Genomic DNA, 17,645 nt, shown 5'->3' with positions numbered 1-17,645 from the left:
CTTCACACCTGAGACAGCTGGAGCAGGATCTTATGAGTAGTGGGCCAGAGATACCTGCAGTCTGGAAAAGACACCTTCATACCTGATACAGCTGGAGAAGTATCTTAGGAGGAGTGGACCAAGATACCTGCAGTCTGGAGAAGACACCTTCACACCTGAAACACCTGGAGGAGTATGTTATGAGCAGTGAGCCAAGATACTTGCAGTCTGGGTAGGACACCTTCTCACCTGAGACAGCTGGAGCAGGATCTTATGAGTAGGGGCCAGAGATACCTGCATTCTGGAGAAGACACCTTCACACCTGAAACACCTGGAGGAGTATCTTATTAGGAGTGGGCCAAGATACCTGGAGACAAGTGCAGAAGTCTCATTGAGAGTTACACAGATATTGCTGGATTGCAGTGACTGCCTCAAAAGGTTGTCCAACAAAATATTAAAAAGAGTACCTGTCATCAAACCATATTTTCTAAACTAGCTCATATTATATTCCCTAACTACTCCTAACACCCCTCCTGCCCTTACATTTTTTTGCAGAGCTTTAAAAAGCTGTGTATCATACCTTTCCCCTTGCTCACATTGTGTGAGCTCCCGGCAGGAGAAAGTGGGTGTTCCCCAGCAGGTGCGATGTCACTGACGCCTGTGAGAGCTGTGCCTCGCCATGACCCGCATGCACTTCCTGAGTTTGGTCTCCTGCCAGGCCGGGAGGAGACTAAACTAACTGTTTAATACAAAAGAGCGAGACTAATGGCTGGAGGGCAAAATATACAATAATCACTGATAGATCGCCAGAGGCAATCCAATAAAGGCCCTGAGGGTCCCAACCAAATATTAGCTAATTACAGGACTTTAATTTGCGGGTCCAAAAATATAATAGTGAAAAAAGAAGGAAAAAATCACACATTTAAAAACACTATGTGCTCCTAACTAATAGCTGAATTAGGGCTTATTGGGCTCAACTAGCTCCACTATTTTCTTTAATTCGTAGGAGATACATTGTGTTTGGTATCCCAGAACTACTGATTGTTAGGGTACATAGCAGTTAAAACCATAACACTGCCCCCCTCAACGTTTCGCCACCAAGTGGCTTTGTCAAGAGGCAAATGGGCAATGGCGAACAAAAACGCCGACCGGACCTTTTAACATCTCCTGTTATGATGTCACCAACGTTATTTCCAATCAAAAAAGGCTCCCATCATCCATTGCGACAAAACCCTCCAATCAATCTATATCAAGTATTGAGTGACAAGTTGGTGGCCAACCAAATAGCTCAAGAAGCTCACCACTGTATGTCTGCCACGTCTCTCTTCTTGATAGGAGTTCGTCCGGACTTCCGGCACCGACGTCATGTGTAAACAATGCGCAGAACAAACTGCGCGTGGACTTCGTCTCTGTAAGTACCTGAGAAGCTTACCGCGCATGTGCCAGAGTTTAAGCTGCGCGTTCTCAACTGCGCGAGAACTTAGCTGTTATTCCGCTTACTCATTGTATATGTTGGTAGTGCCTGCGCACTAGAAGATGCGCGAACACTTTACCATCACCCGAGAAGAACAATGGATACAGGACACTTTGGTCCATTGCCAAAAAAAGGGGGATATGTAGAGGAAGTAAATTACAATAACTAAGTTACTTATTTAGTGTTGCTAGTTGTTTAATTTTGTTAAAAGTAACCCTTTTAACAAAATTAAACAACTAGCAACACTAAATAAGTAACTTAGTTATTGTAATTTACTTCCTCTACATATCCCCCTTTTTTTGGCAATGGACCAAAGTGTCCTGTATCCATTGTTCTTCTCGGGTGATGGTAAAGTGTTCGCGCATCTTCTAGTGCGCAGGCACTACCAACATATACAATGAGTAAGCGGAATAACAGCTAAGTTCTCGCGCAGTTGAGAACGCGCAGCTTAAACTCTGGCACATGCGCGGTAAGCTTCTCAGGTACTTACAGAGACGAAGTCCGCGCGCAGTTTGTTCTGCGCATTGTTTACACATGACGTCGGTGCCGGAAGTCCGGACGAACTCCTATCAAGAAGAGAGACGTGGCAGACATACAGTGGTGAGCTTCTTGAGCTATTTGGTTGGCCACCAACTTGTCACTCATTACTTGATATAGATTGATTGGAGGGTTTTGTCGCAATGGATGATGGGAGCCTTTTTTGATTGGAAATAACGTTGGTGACATCATAACAGGAGATGTTAAAAGGTCCGGTCGGCGTTTTTGTTCGCCATTGCCCATTTGCCTCTTGACAAAGCCACTTGGTGGCGAAACGTTGAGGGGGGCAGTGTTATGGTTTTAACTGCTATGTACCCTAACAATCAGTAGTTCTGGGATACCAAACACAATGTATCTCCTACGAATTAAAGAAAATAGTGGAGCTAGTTGAGCCCAATAAGCCCTAATTCAGCTATTAGTTAGGAGCACATAGTGTTTTTAAATGTGTGATTTTTTCCTTCTTTTTTCACTATTATATTTTTGGACCCGCAAATTAAAGTCCTGTAATTAGCTAAACTAACTGTTTGACTCGTGCAGGGAACAGAACAGAGCCACCTAGTGGCCAATTTTTTTAATCACGTTAAAAACATATAAAGGTTGAGAATTATAACAGCAAGTAAATAGCAAAGTGTCTTATAATTACATAAGGAACAATATATTAATAGTTTAGTTTGGTGACAGGTACTCTTTTCAGGTATTCTGTATTTGATGTGATGTAGACAGATAGATATATATGTTAATAAAAGATACATAGAAATATACCTGGAAGTTTCTTTTCCTCACTCCATTCACTCCAGAGAAAGTAATCATCATGTTTATATTTCGATAGTTTAGCTCGAGCTTTTACAATGTATGTGACATCAGGAAAGGCATTTGGAATATTTATGTAAACATTTTTTATATCCTGAAACATAATAATTATTGGAATGAATATGATCATAGCTGCATAAATTGACTTAAAATATTTTTACTAAAACACATGTATCGAACAGAAGAACAGTGGAGTAGTTGCCCATAGCAACCAATGAGCTTGCTTAAAGGGTTTATCAAAGATTATATATACATATATATATATATATATATATATATATATATATATACATATACAGCAACAGGAAAATACAGCAGCACACTGCTAGCACAAAGATATAGATGAAACATGAGTATATAGATAAAACATGAGTATATAGATAGAACATGAAAAGCTATACAGCTGTAAAGCAATAAATGAAGATATGAAACTATGAAAATATGAGGTACTTAGCTTGCAAATTTGGCGCCAAATAGCGTGGACCGTCCCACCACGGTAAGGTGACCTCATTCTGGGATGGACCCTACACTATGAATATGCCTCTGTGTGAACAGTACAACAGGCATTGCAAGGTCTGAAACATCCAAGGCACCTAATATACACCTAATAGAGGTGGGTGGGGTGCAGGAGCAAACATGGAGGTAGCCACTCCCCCGTATGTGTAATACAACCAAAGGATAAATTGGCCAGCAACATTGATCCAAATTATTGTAAAAACCTGGCTTACCGGTGCAGGCTGAATATACAGCAACAGGAAATACAGCAGCACACAGCTAGCACAAAGATATAGATGAAGGCCACGAGAGGTGGCCGAAACATCGCATATTCACTCTGTGATTAATAAAGCCACTAATTAATCACCACTTGGAAGTGCTGCTGTGTCTCCATTTGCTGTATACCTTTGGAATCCGTGGCCAGGATTCAACCACTGCTTTGCACTCCATCACCAATACTTGAGTGCTGCTCCACCTGCTGGAATGTATATATATATATATATATATATATCAACTATATATATATATATATATATATATATATATATTACTTCTATTAAAAAATCTTAAGCCTTTCAGTACTTATAAGCTGCTGAAGTTGAGTTATTCTTTTCTGTCTAAGAGCTCTCTGATGACGCGTGTCTCGAGAACTGTCCAGAGTAGAAGCAAATCCCCATAGCAAACCTCTTCTACTCTGTGCAGTTCCTGAGACAGGCAGAGGTGTAAGCAGAGAGCACTGTTGCCAGACAGAAAAGAACAACTCAACTTCAGCAGTTGATAATTTTTGGAAGGATTAAGATTTTTTAATAGAAGTAATTTACAAATCTGTTTAATTTTCTGGAGCCAGTTGATATAAAAAAAAAGTTTTTTCCTAGAATACCCATTTAATTTTTTTAAAGGCCTCGGAAGAAGGGATCTGATTGGTTGCTATGGTCAACTGCACCACTCTTCCTCTGCACAAGTTTTCATAAATCTCCTTTTTCCTAACTTACACTATCATATTATGAAGGAGTGATTTGATAACAAGGCAGTGCAGAAAGAAGGAATTCTAATGCCTTGCAGTCAGTGGTAAAGAATTTTCCCTGCTGTAAGCAAAAACTTTATGCAACAATCACAAGAATGTCACCTGTCACACTATACTCCCATTAGGAAGTGTTAAAGGGGTACATTACATCTCCGGTAGATTACATCTTATACCCTATTTACAGGATAGGAGATAAGTGTCTGTTCACAGGGGAGGGCCGACCGCTGGGACTCCACGCGATCTCCTGCACAGCATCCTGGTATTCTAAAGCTTCGCTATCAGAGTACTTGCTCTTCTCTCGCTCAGAAAGGCCATGGTCCACATCCCCCCCCCCCATGTATCTCTATGGGAGAGACAGATATACATGGTTATATAGAGATATGGAGATACATTGAGGGGGCATGTTGTGAATGAGGAGAGCCAGGGTGCCAGGCAGGAGATTGTAGGGGTTCAAGCAGTTGGACCCCCCCCCCTCCCCAATTGGACGCATATCCCTTATACTATGGATAGGAGATGAGATGTAATATACCGGAGTTCCCCTTTAAGGTTACCATAATGTTACAGATGATGAACCCTAATTTTATTGAATCCCTATATATTAGAAAACTGAAGAATATGTAGTTCCTTGATAAATTATAAAAGAATATTTACTAAAGTACAAACTCCCACTTTACCTTCCATAACTAGTCCACTCCCAAGAATATACAATTTTTATACTTCCTATGATTTATTTGTGCAGATGCCTGGGGCAATGACAGTTTTTTTTCTGGACAGGTGTGCACATAAAGTACTTGTCATAAATGTGAACACACCTTTTCATGTCATAGTTTTGTTTGTAGTTTTTTTTTATTTTCTACATTGTAGATTAAGATTGAAGACGTGAAAACTATGAGGGGGACAAATATGGAATTATGTTGTAGAAACTTAATAATTTCCATAAATAAGTTGTTTAACAAACTAGAATATATGTAACTTGTAAGTTGAAGATGTGTTCATTTGAAAACCATCAAATGCTATGATAAAACTGGTGGTCTTGAGGACCTCCCCATGAAAACTTTCTTTCTTAGAGTGGTCCTTAAGACCATCATGGTATTTTTTGTTTTTTTATGACTGCACTTCTTCAAAGAGTTATCTTTTCTGCGGAGGATACATTTATAAGAGCCTCAGAAACCAGAAGTTCCATTTCAACATCATTTTTTTCAGGTCTTTATGGTTGAATTGCGGCAAAGGTGCCTCTACTGAGGGGAAACAAGGAGACAAGAATAGCTTAATCCAAGAGACACAAAAAAATGGACATCAGACTAATGGAAATTTATAGTATGGTCTGATGATTTAAAATGTAAGCTTTTGGTTCCATCTGCCTGGTGTAAAGGTTCTTTGGTGGTGACACTAATAGTGATTTGTTTATAACAAGCTGAGTACCCCGAACTGCCCGGTTTTTACTACCATGTCCTTGTGGGGGATGAAAAGCAACAAAGGAGGAAGCTTTTGTCCTCATATCCTGTCCTTAAAGCCTGACCCAATATCCCCTCCTGATATCCCAACCCCAAATCCCCTCCTCATATTTCGACCTCATATTCTATCTTTATATCCCATCCCTATATCCCGTCCCCATATTCTGTCCCCATATGCCATTCCCATATCCCGTCCCCATATCTTGTCCCTATAACCCGTCCTCATATCCCGTCCTCATATCCCGACCTCATATCCCATCCCTATATCCCATCCCTATATCCAGTCCCTATATCCCATCCCCATATGCCATCCCCATATCCCGTCCCCATATCCTGTCCCTATAACCCGTCCACATATCCCGATCCCACATCCCCTCATATCCCATCCTCATATCCCGACCTCATATCCCAACCTCATATCCCGTCCCCACATCCCATCCCCATATCTAATCCTCTTTTCTAATCCTTATATCCTGTCCTCAGGTAGGGATGCGTTGTGGTAAAGATATTGTAAGCTGAAAATAAAAGGGGTGTGGCTTAAGGGGTGGTCGTGTCTTTGCAAGATGGGGCATGGAATGTGGGGAGGGTGTGGCTTGCCAGCCAGACTGACGCATTCAATATACTGTGTGTTTCAGCATCACTTCCAAACAGCTGGAGATATTTTAATTAAACTTGTTACACATGTTACTTATATTTAACATAATTAAATTTACCCTAACCCATCCCCATTTGCGAGGGTTGGGTTTTTTGTCTAAAGTTCCAGGCAAGGCTATGGGACTTCCACTTCCAGGACCTTACTCCAGAGATGTTCTGCATCTCCGGGTGAGTGTGTGTCAAGCTTGCAAGCCATTTCCCTCTCACAAACCAAGCTCCTCCTGCAAGTCACAGTCCTCCTGCAAGCCATACCCCTACTATTTTAGGCCCTTTATTTGTTTTGGATCAAGGCTGAAAATACCACATCACAGGTCCTTCAACCACAATCTCTTCATCACAGATAAGCACCACCTTATTCTACAAGCTCTGCATCAGTGAATGTGTTGGTCCAGCTTGCAAGGCACGCCCCTCCCACAAACCATGCCCACTTCTATTTTCTGCAATTCAATGTGCATTGGTACCGCTTGCAAGCCATGTTCCTTCCTATAAAGCCACATCCCTTGCAAAAGCCATGCCCTCTTCTAGTTTCAACCAATAATCTTTTCATCACAGCTCAGCCCCACCTGAGGACAGGATATGAGGACTGGTCATAAGGACGGATATAAGTATGGGATAGGACAGGGTATGAGGATGGGATATAAGGGATACAGGATATAAGATATGATGACAGGATGTGAGGACAAGATATGAAGAGGGAATATGAGGTCAGGATATGAGGATAAGACATGAGGACTTTATATGAGGATGGGATATGAAGACTGGATATGAGGGCAAAAGCATCTTCATATGTTGCTTTTTCTCTCCCACAGGGTTAAAGTAGAAAGACCGGGCAACATAATGAATAAATAAAAACTATGGAAAGAAGAGCATCTTGGCAAAACATTAACATTTCTAATATACTTCATATACTTCATGGCTTATAAAAAAATAAAATAAGGCCACTAGGGGTCCCCATAGCATCCAGAACATAATCTTGTCTGGCTGAAGCATCATCTTTGTCCCAGCTGAGCATCCTCATATATTGCTTTTCCTCTCCCATGAGGTTATAATAGGTAGAACAGGCAAAATAATGAATAAATATAAACCATAGAATGAAGAGGTATATCCAAACTTTTAAATGGTATTTTAGATGAAAAATGATGACCTATAGCCCATTAAGATGAGCATTGCTTATACCAGTCTTAAGAAAGAAGCTGGGATCATTTGCAGCAAATGTTTCATAAGGCGACACCATTTGGTGCATTGGGTACTGTCTAAAAGTAAGATATTTAAAACTATGCCTGCTATGAGCCAAATCTGTCTAATACATGGAGACCCCACCCACTCTGTAGAAACAATGCTTACTTCTTTTACTACTTCTTACTTATTTTACTACTTTATTACTGCATTACTGCATAGTTGTAAAAAGCTTAGAACAGTTTTTTTGAGGCACAGTTTACACCAAAAACTGGTGTAAACTTTTTCGTAACAATGGACATTTGTATTTACATCTTAAAGGGAATCTGACAGTCGCATCACCCGCACTAACCTGAACATACAAGATAATAGTGCAGGTGACGCTGATTCAAACACAGTTTGCCTTATAAAAATCCATGCAGCCAAATAATGTTGTAATACTGAGGAAAGAGAATATGCAAATCAGCCTTTCTAAGAGGGTCTCTTTCTACTGTACTAGCAATGCTTCTCCCACCCGCTCTGGCCAATGACTCTGCTCCTATCAGCTGATAACTCAGCCTCCTTCACAGAACTGCTGAGGGAGCAGGATAAAGAGGGCAAAGTTCTTGGCCAAAGCTGGTGGAAAAAGCATTGCCAGTACAGCACAAAAACACCTCCATTGATCAGGAAGGCTGATTTGCATATTTTTTTCATTTTCTAAGGAGAAGGTACGCTGTTCTATCTTTTCTTAAAGCTTTGAGTTGTGCCGTTATTCTGTTATTCTTACTAGAAATGTAAATTTCAATTTACGGGGTGTTAGCTGTTGGGGGCGTGTCTCTGATCAGCTTTGATTGGATAGTGTAGTGCTGGGACACAGAGCAGTATGAATAAGTGATCGGGCTTACTGTCAGGGGACCCTTTTTCCCCTTTAGAATAATAGTTTGTAAGGGTAGGGTCACACAGCACATCTGCAGCCTATCTAACACTGTGGATGCGCTGTTGGCAGTCACAGAGCTACTGCAGAGCGAGCTCCCAGCCACAGCCAGGTAGCTCTGTGTGTCTGCTCATATCAGATCATTTCTAGCCAGCAGTCATGAGTGGACACACAGAGCTACCCAGCTGCAGCTAGGAGCTCGCTCTGCAGTAGCTCTGTGACTGCTGGCGGTGCATTCGCAGTGTAAAATACGCTGTGGATGTGCTGTGTGTGACAGTACCCTAATTGGAAAAAAAAATGGAAAATCAAAGCACTGTGACATACCATATAGGACAGGTCAATACCCTCACCTGAATTAACTCTTCCATTTCACTTGTGGACATTTTCCATAATACTTCATACTCCACATTTTTAGATACAGAGTCATTCCAGCTCACGTGTAAATGCTGATTCTTTGTCCTATATGCCTCATTTATAACTGGAGGTCTGAGCTTTGCTGGAAAGACACAAGACAAACTCAGGTCCAGATTTTAAGTTCAATTTGAATAGTTTTCCTTCAAAAGTCACCACACAGCTTTTTACTGAATCCTGAATGTCATATCTGACCTGTTGTACAGCAATATGTAAGAAAATAATATCCAGCATATCAATGCATATGTAACATATGCAGTTTGTCTGCAGTGTGAAAATTTGTTTAATTCCCCTGTAGGAGCTGTAATGTTGTTATCTGGTTCCCAGACATACATCAACCAATTTTTACAACTTTATCTTAAGGCAAAACTATTAAAGCCTTAGTGTCGTTTAAAACAACTTTTGACTTGTTGCCCAGACATGTCAAAAGTTGAGATTTCCTAACACCCGCTGCAATCGTGAGCTACAGCCAGGAGAAGTTAGTAACAATTTATAGGTTATGTAAATATATATATATATATATATATATATATATATGTTGTGATAGTCAGGGCATGCTGAAAGTATAATAATATGGCTGACAGGCCTAGGCGTTTATTTGGTTCCTGGTGATAAAGATAAAAATGTGTCCTTTCAGCAATGGCAAAGGACAATCCCAGAGCTAAATCTCACTATATACTGTATATATCATTTATTTATTATTATTTTTTTTTAAGATTTATTTTTTTTACTGATAAGTGCCAGATACTGAAAACAGTTTTTTCCTAAACTGTATACATTTTCTGATGTAATATGTTTTTTAATTTAATTTATTTTACATTATTTTGGGGAACCCATCTTGCATGAACTGTTGTTTAGGAGCATTATGAGATATACTTTACAGCAATCTCCATGAACAGGCAACAATATACTGAAGCTGTCCCAGTGACATGAATAGGAAATGTTACTGGGCATTTGTTACTGGGTCTGGAGGAGAGTAATTAGCACAGAATTCCACGTGCTGAATTGCACGTCGAAATTCTGCGGTGTGAACTCCTAACATTAGTGTGAATGGGTCTTCCGCGGACCCGTTCACACTGCGGAATTTCATCGGTGGATAATTCCGCCACTGAAATTGATCTGTGCAAAAAAATATGTTCATTCTTTTCACGGAAGCCCGCGAGCACTGCATAGCCATTAGTGGTGACGGCACAGTGCCGCGTGGTCTTGCCACCATATTTCGGCGGCACCCGCCAGGTGGAATCTCTGCGCACGGAATCCTGCGAGCAGAGATTCCGTGTACATTACGAAGTGTGAACATACTGTTAGTGGTGAGGATTATTTAAAAATATAGATATTAAAAAACATTTGAGAAAAGTCATCAAATACTCTTAAAATAAATAAAATTCTGATTTGAACAAAAGGTAATTTTCGGATGCCATATTCCCTTTAAGCTTTAAAATCCCTTTAACATTTTTAAGATCCATGATCTGTTTCAGTAGCCACAATGGCATCGGCAAGTGTTAGATGTGGCTTTCAGTGCAAATTTCTGAGCAGAATTTAGGTGCATATGTTGTTCATTACACTACAGTGAATGAAATCCTTGATGATACAAAAATCCACACATTGGGGCAATTTTATCAAAATGTAGACAAAAACTGCCTTAGTTTCCAAAGTGACCAATCAAAGCAACCAAATCTGGAAGAACAGACATACCTATGTTATTAGCTCTTGCATGAAAGATGTAGGGTTTAGTGGTATTGGATTTGTCTGTTACCACCATAACAAGCCGGCTCATATCATTAACAGTTTTCTGTAGTCTAAATTGGCATCCATACGTCATTTCATGACTAGTATAGTACATTTGGCACATGTTTCCTGTGTCCAACAACTGATGAAACCTGAAATGGAAAAAAACAACACGTTCAGAATTCCGCTAGCGGAGATTTTATCTAGCAGCTGCCACCGAAATACTTCAGCGGTAGAACCGCGTGGCACTGAGCCATCACCATTGGTGGCAATGCAGGGCTCGCGGATTTCCACGCAAAGAATGAACATGTTCTTTCTGTAGTACGCCTCGGGAGTATGTAGGGTAGTTGGGGTGTTGCTGTTCTGGAAAATAAAGGGCTCTGTTAACCTCTGTTAAAGGGTGAGGGTTAAATACTATAATGGTGCTGGGCCTATCGCCACCCTTCCCAAGAGCGATAGGTGAGTGCGTAATAAATGGATTGTCCACAACCACTGTTTACTGGAGATTTTCGGTAGCAGGCAATATCAACAACAGTCTAGATAACAAAGTCTATTTGTAGTTGAGCAGCGATTGACAGTTGGTTGGGATCAGATAAGCTCAGTTTAGCTTTAGGAAGATTCTGTTGCATCGATCCGCTGGATTTAGGGGTGCGTTTAGGTCCAGTGATCTTGCGGAGAGTAGCGGGGAATTATAGATATATAACCACTGTAGTATAGGCCGAGGCCGCAAGGCTTTGGCCTAGTAAATGTACTTTTAAGTTGTGGAGCTCCTACCTCGTTCAGTGACAGCAACCCAAGAGAGCCATCAATGGCCACAGCTCCCTTATATGGGCCGGGGCTAGCCGTTTTGGATTGGTCCATAACAACTGTCACTCACCGTTACACGGCATTATGGGTGAACACGTGACTTAAGAACCACCTAAGGTCCTTCAACATACCATAGAGTTCTGTGAACCAAGTCACATGACCCGCAGGTCCTTCGACGCTAAACAAGTGAGTAATTAAATATACATATTTACAATGATAATATTTATAAATATTAACTTACTAAGGGGTGACTAGGGGCTAACTAGGGAAGCGGACCCCCACAGTCCTAGGGACTCTTACTTTGGGGACCCCCCCCCCACCAAGGCACAGTTTGAAATACGGTGCCGGGACACCACATTTCTTTGTGCCGATCAATTTCAGCGGCGGAATTGTCTCGGGGAAGGCCCAATCACACTGATGTTAATGTTCACTCGCTCACGTAATTATACAGGAATTACAAGGGAACATACCCTAAGGAAGAAGTAAGAGTATGAATTCACACTTTTGCCACTGCAATGTACTCTATCAGTAATGCAGGAGCTCCATATTTGGCTAGCAAAATACAATGCGTTCAGAAAACATTTTTTGATGTTGAGGACTGGTAATGGTAAATTCATATAATTAGACATGATTTGGAAATACAAAGCCCTGTCTATATAAGGTCTCACAGCTGACAAAAAAAAACATTTAAAAAACCCATCAACATCAGAGAAAAAAAAAAAAAAACAAGCCATGAGGTGGACAAAATTGCCTGTAGAGCTCAGAGGCAGGATTGTGTGAAGGCATAGATCTGAAAAAGGGTACAAAGAAGGGTTCTGCTGCACTGAATCTTCACAAGAGTGTATCCCATAAAATCATTTAAAGAGTACCTGTCCTCAAATAAAACTTTTAATATAGTGTTCCTTGTGTAATTAGCAGACACCTTTCCATTCACTTGCTTTTAAAATTATCAACATAAAATATGTTTAAAATGTAATAGAAAAAGGTGTAACTAGGTGGCTCTGTTCTGTCCCTGCCACAATTAATACAATGAGTTTGGTCTCCTCCGGACCTGGCAGGAGACCAAACTCAGTAAGTGCTTCTCTGCACTGAGCTTGATTGACAGCTGCACAGAGTCTCACTGAAAGCTGAAAAGAGCCTCACTGAAGATGCACAGAGCCTCACTAAAACATGCATAGAGCCTCACTGAAACATGCACAGAGCTTGAGGTCTTCTATTCATCCCAGCACTGCAACCACGTGAGGGCGGAAGTGGTCCCCCAGCTGGCTTCAGTGATGTCTTGCCTGCTGGAAAACGCCCACTTTCCCCTGAGCAGGAATAAAGGTATGATACAGAGCTATTTAAATCTCTGACATTTTTTTTGAAGGGTGGGAGTGGTGTTGGGAGTAGTTAAGGAACATAGCCTGAGTTAGTTTTGAAAACTTTATTTGGTGAAGTCAGATAAGATAAGTGAAATATATACGCACTCAGCAGTTCTACGTTTTTCTCTGGTAAAAGCTGATAGGGGGCAGTTAGTGTAAAAGCACTAAAAGACTTCCGCACTAGATAGATACGCTTATTTCTGGTGCAACCGTACTGGGGAGTATTATCCGCAAATAAGTGAAATATATACACACTCAGCCGTTCTATGTTTTTTCTGGTTAAAGCTACTAGGAAGCAGTTAGTATAAAAGCACTAACAGACATACACACTAGATTATTACGCTTATTTCTGGTGCAACCGTACTGGGGCATATTATCCTAAAATAAGTGAAATATGTGCACTCAGCAGTTCTACCTTTTTTTTCTGGTTAAAGCTACTAAGGGGCATTTAAAGTAAAAGCACTAACAGACATACACACTAGATTGTTACGCTTATTTCTGGTGCAAACGTACTGGGGCGTATTATCCTAAAATAAGTTAAATATACGCACTCAGCAGTTCTACATTATTTCTGGGTAAAGTTCACGGGGACAGTTAGTGTCAAAGCACTAAAAGACTTAACCACCTGAGCGGTATTCCCGAGCGTGACTCAGGGTTAATTTTCCCTGCCAGGATCGGTAACCCAGAGTCACGCTCGGGGTAGAATTGCAGAGTTGCCGGCCGGGCTGCACGATATATTGCAAAAGCAATGCGATATAGCGATGCGGCCCCTGGGAAAACATGTGATTATCTGCTCTGGTCGGCTCCCGTGGCGGGGGCCGGCCAGAGCAGGTAAAGAAAAATACTAAAAGTCAGTGTTTCCAAAAGGCTGTCCGGGCATGCTGGGAGTAGTAGTTTCACAACAGCTGGAGGCACCCTGTAAGATAAACACTGAGCTAAGTGTAAAAAGAAAAAGGAGTAAAATAAAAAAAACTTTTGCTCACCTAATCCCGGTCCCTGCAGATGCCGTTCCCCTCCGTGCGCTCCGGTCCCTGCTCCCTTCACTATTCATCTTACAGGACCTTTCACTTTTCAGCCAATCACAGGCCGCAGTGGTGTAAAGCCTGTGATTGGCTGAAGGGGAAAGGGCTTGTTCTGCAGCAAATACACTAGATTTGAAATCTGCCCGGCAAACCTAGTGTATACTGCTGCAGGACAAGGTGAGAAGGGGGGGGGGGGGGGGGAGAGAAAGTGACAAGGGGGGGGAATGTGACAGGGGGGGGGGAATGTGACAGGGGGGGGGAATGTGACAGGGGGGGGATGTGACAGGGAGAGGAATGTGACATGAAGGGGGGGATGTGACAGGGGGGAGGGGAATGTAACATGAAGAGGGGAGAATGTGACAAGGGGGGAATGTGACAAGGAGGGGGGAGAATGTGACAAGGGAGGGGGAATGTGACAAGGAGGGGGGAGAATGTGACAATGGAGGGGGAATGTGACGGGGGAGATGTGAAATGGGCGGGGGGAGATATGAAATTCAATGCAAAAAATGTTACCGCTTTTGGTACAAATTTCCAGACAGAATCATACCGCCAGGGAGGTTAAAGGGTAGCTCCCACCATCCTCTTTTTTTTTTTTTTCTGTCCCTGCCTATTGCCCATCTATCCCTAACCCCCTCCCTGCCTTTATTTTTTTTTTTTTATTATCTTAAAAATGGCATTTTATCTGCCTGGTAGTGTGCTCACTACCAGGCAGACTTCCCCAGCAGGCACCACGTCACTGATGCCTGCTGGGGGCCGAGTTCCGCCCATAGTTCTCAGGACAGGGTGCCTCCAGCTGTTTCACCACCACAACTCCCAGCATGCCCTGACATCTATTTGCTGTCAGGGCATGCTGGGAGTTGTAGTGGGGAAACAACTGGAGGCACCCTGTGTTGGAAGACCCCCCCCCCCCTCACCTGTGCCGGACCATGAGCGGGGGTCCGTAGCAAGCAACAAGTGTATACCCGGCTTCCTGTCATGCCCGTACACTCTGGAAACTGTCTCTATGTTTCTGGAGGATTGAATGTCCTCCAGAACCATAGAGAGAGTTACCAGAGTGTAGGAGCATGACAGGAAGCCGGGCATACACTTGTTGCTCCATATAACGAGCTCCCCCCGGCAATGACAGGAGCAGTGAGGAGGCGGCGTATCCCCACTGGAGCCGGGGCTGTAAGCAGAGGTAAGAGCCATGTGCCTCCCTGCTGCAGGGAGAATATGCAGCAGGGAGGCGGCCAGTGTGTGAGTCCAGGGAGCCAATGCGCAGCCCTGGATTTCACTGTGCTCACTCTTGCCTGTTTGATTGACAGGCGGGAGCGAGCACCGCAGTGACTAGAATTTCGACTCATTTGCCAGGCTCAAATGAGACGAAATTCTGTAGTGACGTCACTGCCGAATGCATTCGGCCACTAGGAGGGCGACCCCTAGTGGCCGAATTTAAAAGTGATTTTAAACTGGTTTAAAATCACTTTTTTTAATTAAACTATATTAGAGATATGTTGTAGTACTTAAGTACTACAACATATCAATTTTTTTATTTCATGACAGTGCCCATTTAAGCATTAGATTTTGACACTTATTTCTGGTGCAACCATACTGGGGCGTATTAAGTGAAATACACTGCTCAAAAAAATAAAGGGAACACTTAAACAACACAATGTAACTGTTACGTTATGCGCTCCGGCTGCACATGCTGGCCGTGAGCGCATGGTCCCCTTACCTGCTGCTGCCGACGGGGCTGGGACTCGCATCGCGGGACACGCCCGCATGCGAGCCCCAATCCGTCACTCTCTGGGTGTTTCTCCTGCCTCTGCGCTCGTGCGTGTCCCTGTCCCCTAGGGCGTGCATGCCGGAGCTTTAAGATTTAAAGGGCCAGTATGCTCATTAGTGTAATTCACCTATGGCTCATTTATAAATTCCTCCACCTTCCTCATTCCCCTGCCAGATCTTTGTTGCCTTGTGCCTTAGAGAAAGCGTTCCTCAGTATTTCCTTGCCGTGTATCTGATCCCTTGCTTTGTGACTTTGACCTTACTACTCTGCTGCCTGCCTACTGAACTCCTGCTATGTCTTGACTATACTACTGTGCTGCCCTGACCTTCTGCTATCCAGACTACAAGCTGCCTTATCCCTCCTGTCCCTCGCATCTCCTCAGCTGCCTGTGTGGTCGAGCCGTGCCAGGGGTATTGACCTGGGCGCACCTTAGACTCCGCTCCCTGGTACGGTCCATGTCATCTGCCACACAGGTCCAGCGGATCCACATCCACCGATGTTCTTGTCTTCTGAAACGTGAGTGTTACAGTAACTCCAAGTTTATCACACTTCTGTGAAGACACACTGTCCCCTCAGGATGCAACACTGATTGACAATCAATTTCACATGCTGTTGTGCAAATGGAACAGACAACAGGTAGAAATGATAGACAATTAGCAAGATACCCCCAATAAAGGAGTGGGCTGCAGGTGGTGACCACAGACTACTTCTCAGTTCCTATGCTTCCGGACTGATGTTTTGGTCACTTTGGAATGTTGGCGGTGCTTTCACTTTAGTGGTAGCATGAGACGGAGTTTACAACCCACACAAGTGGCTCAGGTAGTGCAGCTCATCCAGGATGGCACATCAATGCGAGCTGTGGCAAGAAGGTTTGCTGTGTCTGTACGCGCCGTGTCCAGAGCATGGAGGCACTACCAGGAGACAGGCCAGTACATCAGGAGACGTGAAGGAGGCCGTAGGAGGGCAACAAACCCTGGGTTTTTAGGTGGAAACGGAGAGGTTCCTGTGTGGGGCCGCCCTTTTTAGAGCGAGTAACACTTGGCAAGAAGGGAATTAATAGGGCAAGAGTAGGGCCGTACAGGGTCAGTTTTTATCCCACATGTTACAATGGACCATAAGTTGTTCCCTTCTAACTTTTAGAATTTTTTGCATCACATCAATACTTGGTGTAGGTGGCACATGGTGTTTTTAGCACACCTTTCCTTTTTTTATTTAAAAAATGTTTTGGGTTCATATATTTTATCATAAGAATATTATTAAAAGTTAAGTTTTAGCTAATGCATATCCTCAATACTTACTTGTGCTCACCAACACTTTAACAAAAGAGACCGGTTTCTTTTGCCTACCTGCCTCAGCTACTATTTTGATCCTGCCACCCACCTGATGACACACATCTGATGCCAAGTGCTCCTTCTTTCACCCACCTTCACCCACCTTCGCCATTGTGCCGCCATATCGGCTTCTTATGCTGTCTACTTAGGCTGCCGGCACCTCCAGGCTGTGTCATTCTGCCGACATTTGGTCTCCTCATGCTGCTGCCACCACCTCCAGGCTGTGTCATTCTGGCACCATATGGTCTTTTTATGTTGATGCCACCTCCAGGCTCTGTCATTGTGTGCCTCTCTGCAGCATACATAGGCTGCAGCCATCTCCAGGCTCTGTCATTCTGCCGCCATATGGTCTCCTTATGCTGCCGCCATATGGTCTCTTCATGCTGTTGCCACTTCCAGGCTCTATCATTGTGCCTTTTTGTGGCCTACATAGGAGGCCTCCACCTCCAGGCTGTGTCATTCTGCCACTATATGGTCTCCTCATGCTGCCGCCACCTCCAGGCTCTGTCATTGTGCTGCCGTATGATCTCATGCTGCTGGTGGCACATTTAACTCGTTAATGTCTTTCAAATCTTCAATTAACATTTAAAAAATCTCTTTAATCTCTTCAATTGGAATGCCATATGGTCTTCCGACCCTGCTGCCACATCCAGACGCTCTGTGGCAGTGATTCTAATAGCGACACCTGTAATCTGCATGTCATA

At 43.0% G+C, this 17,645-nt stretch overlaps 1 protein-coding gene across 1 annotated transcript in view; it reads right to left on the bottom strand.

Moving 5' to 3' along the window:
* LOC130291915 (interleukin-13 receptor subunit alpha-1-like) overlaps positions 1 to 17,053 on the bottom strand; it is a 42,050-nt gene extending 24,997 nt beyond the window's left edge. The window contains exons 1-5 of the mRNA XM_056541349.1: positions 17,035 to 17,053; positions 10,916 to 11,018; positions 10,623 to 10,807; positions 8,867 to 9,012; positions 2,753 to 2,894 (exon numbers count right to left, since the gene is read on the bottom strand). Of these exons, the coding sequence (XP_056397324.1) occupies positions 2,753 to 2,894; positions 8,867 to 9,012; positions 10,623 to 10,807; positions 10,916 to 11,018; positions 17,035 to 17,053 (595 nt within the window). The remainder of the gene's footprint in view (positions 1 to 2,752; positions 2,895 to 8,866; positions 9,013 to 10,622; positions 10,808 to 10,915; positions 11,019 to 17,034) is intronic.
* Between the last annotated feature and the right edge of the window lie 592 nt (positions 17,054 to 17,645).

The sequence above is a fragment of the Hyla sarda genome, chromosome 9 (genome assembly GCF_029499605.1).
Source record: "Hyla sarda isolate aHylSar1 chromosome 9, aHylSar1.hap1, whole genome shotgun sequence".
NCBI lineage: Eukaryota > Metazoa > Chordata > Amphibia > Anura > Hylidae > Hyla > Hyla sarda.
The sequence above is the reverse complement of the archived record's forward strand: the minus strand, read 5'-3'. Positions and strand labels throughout refer to the sequence as shown.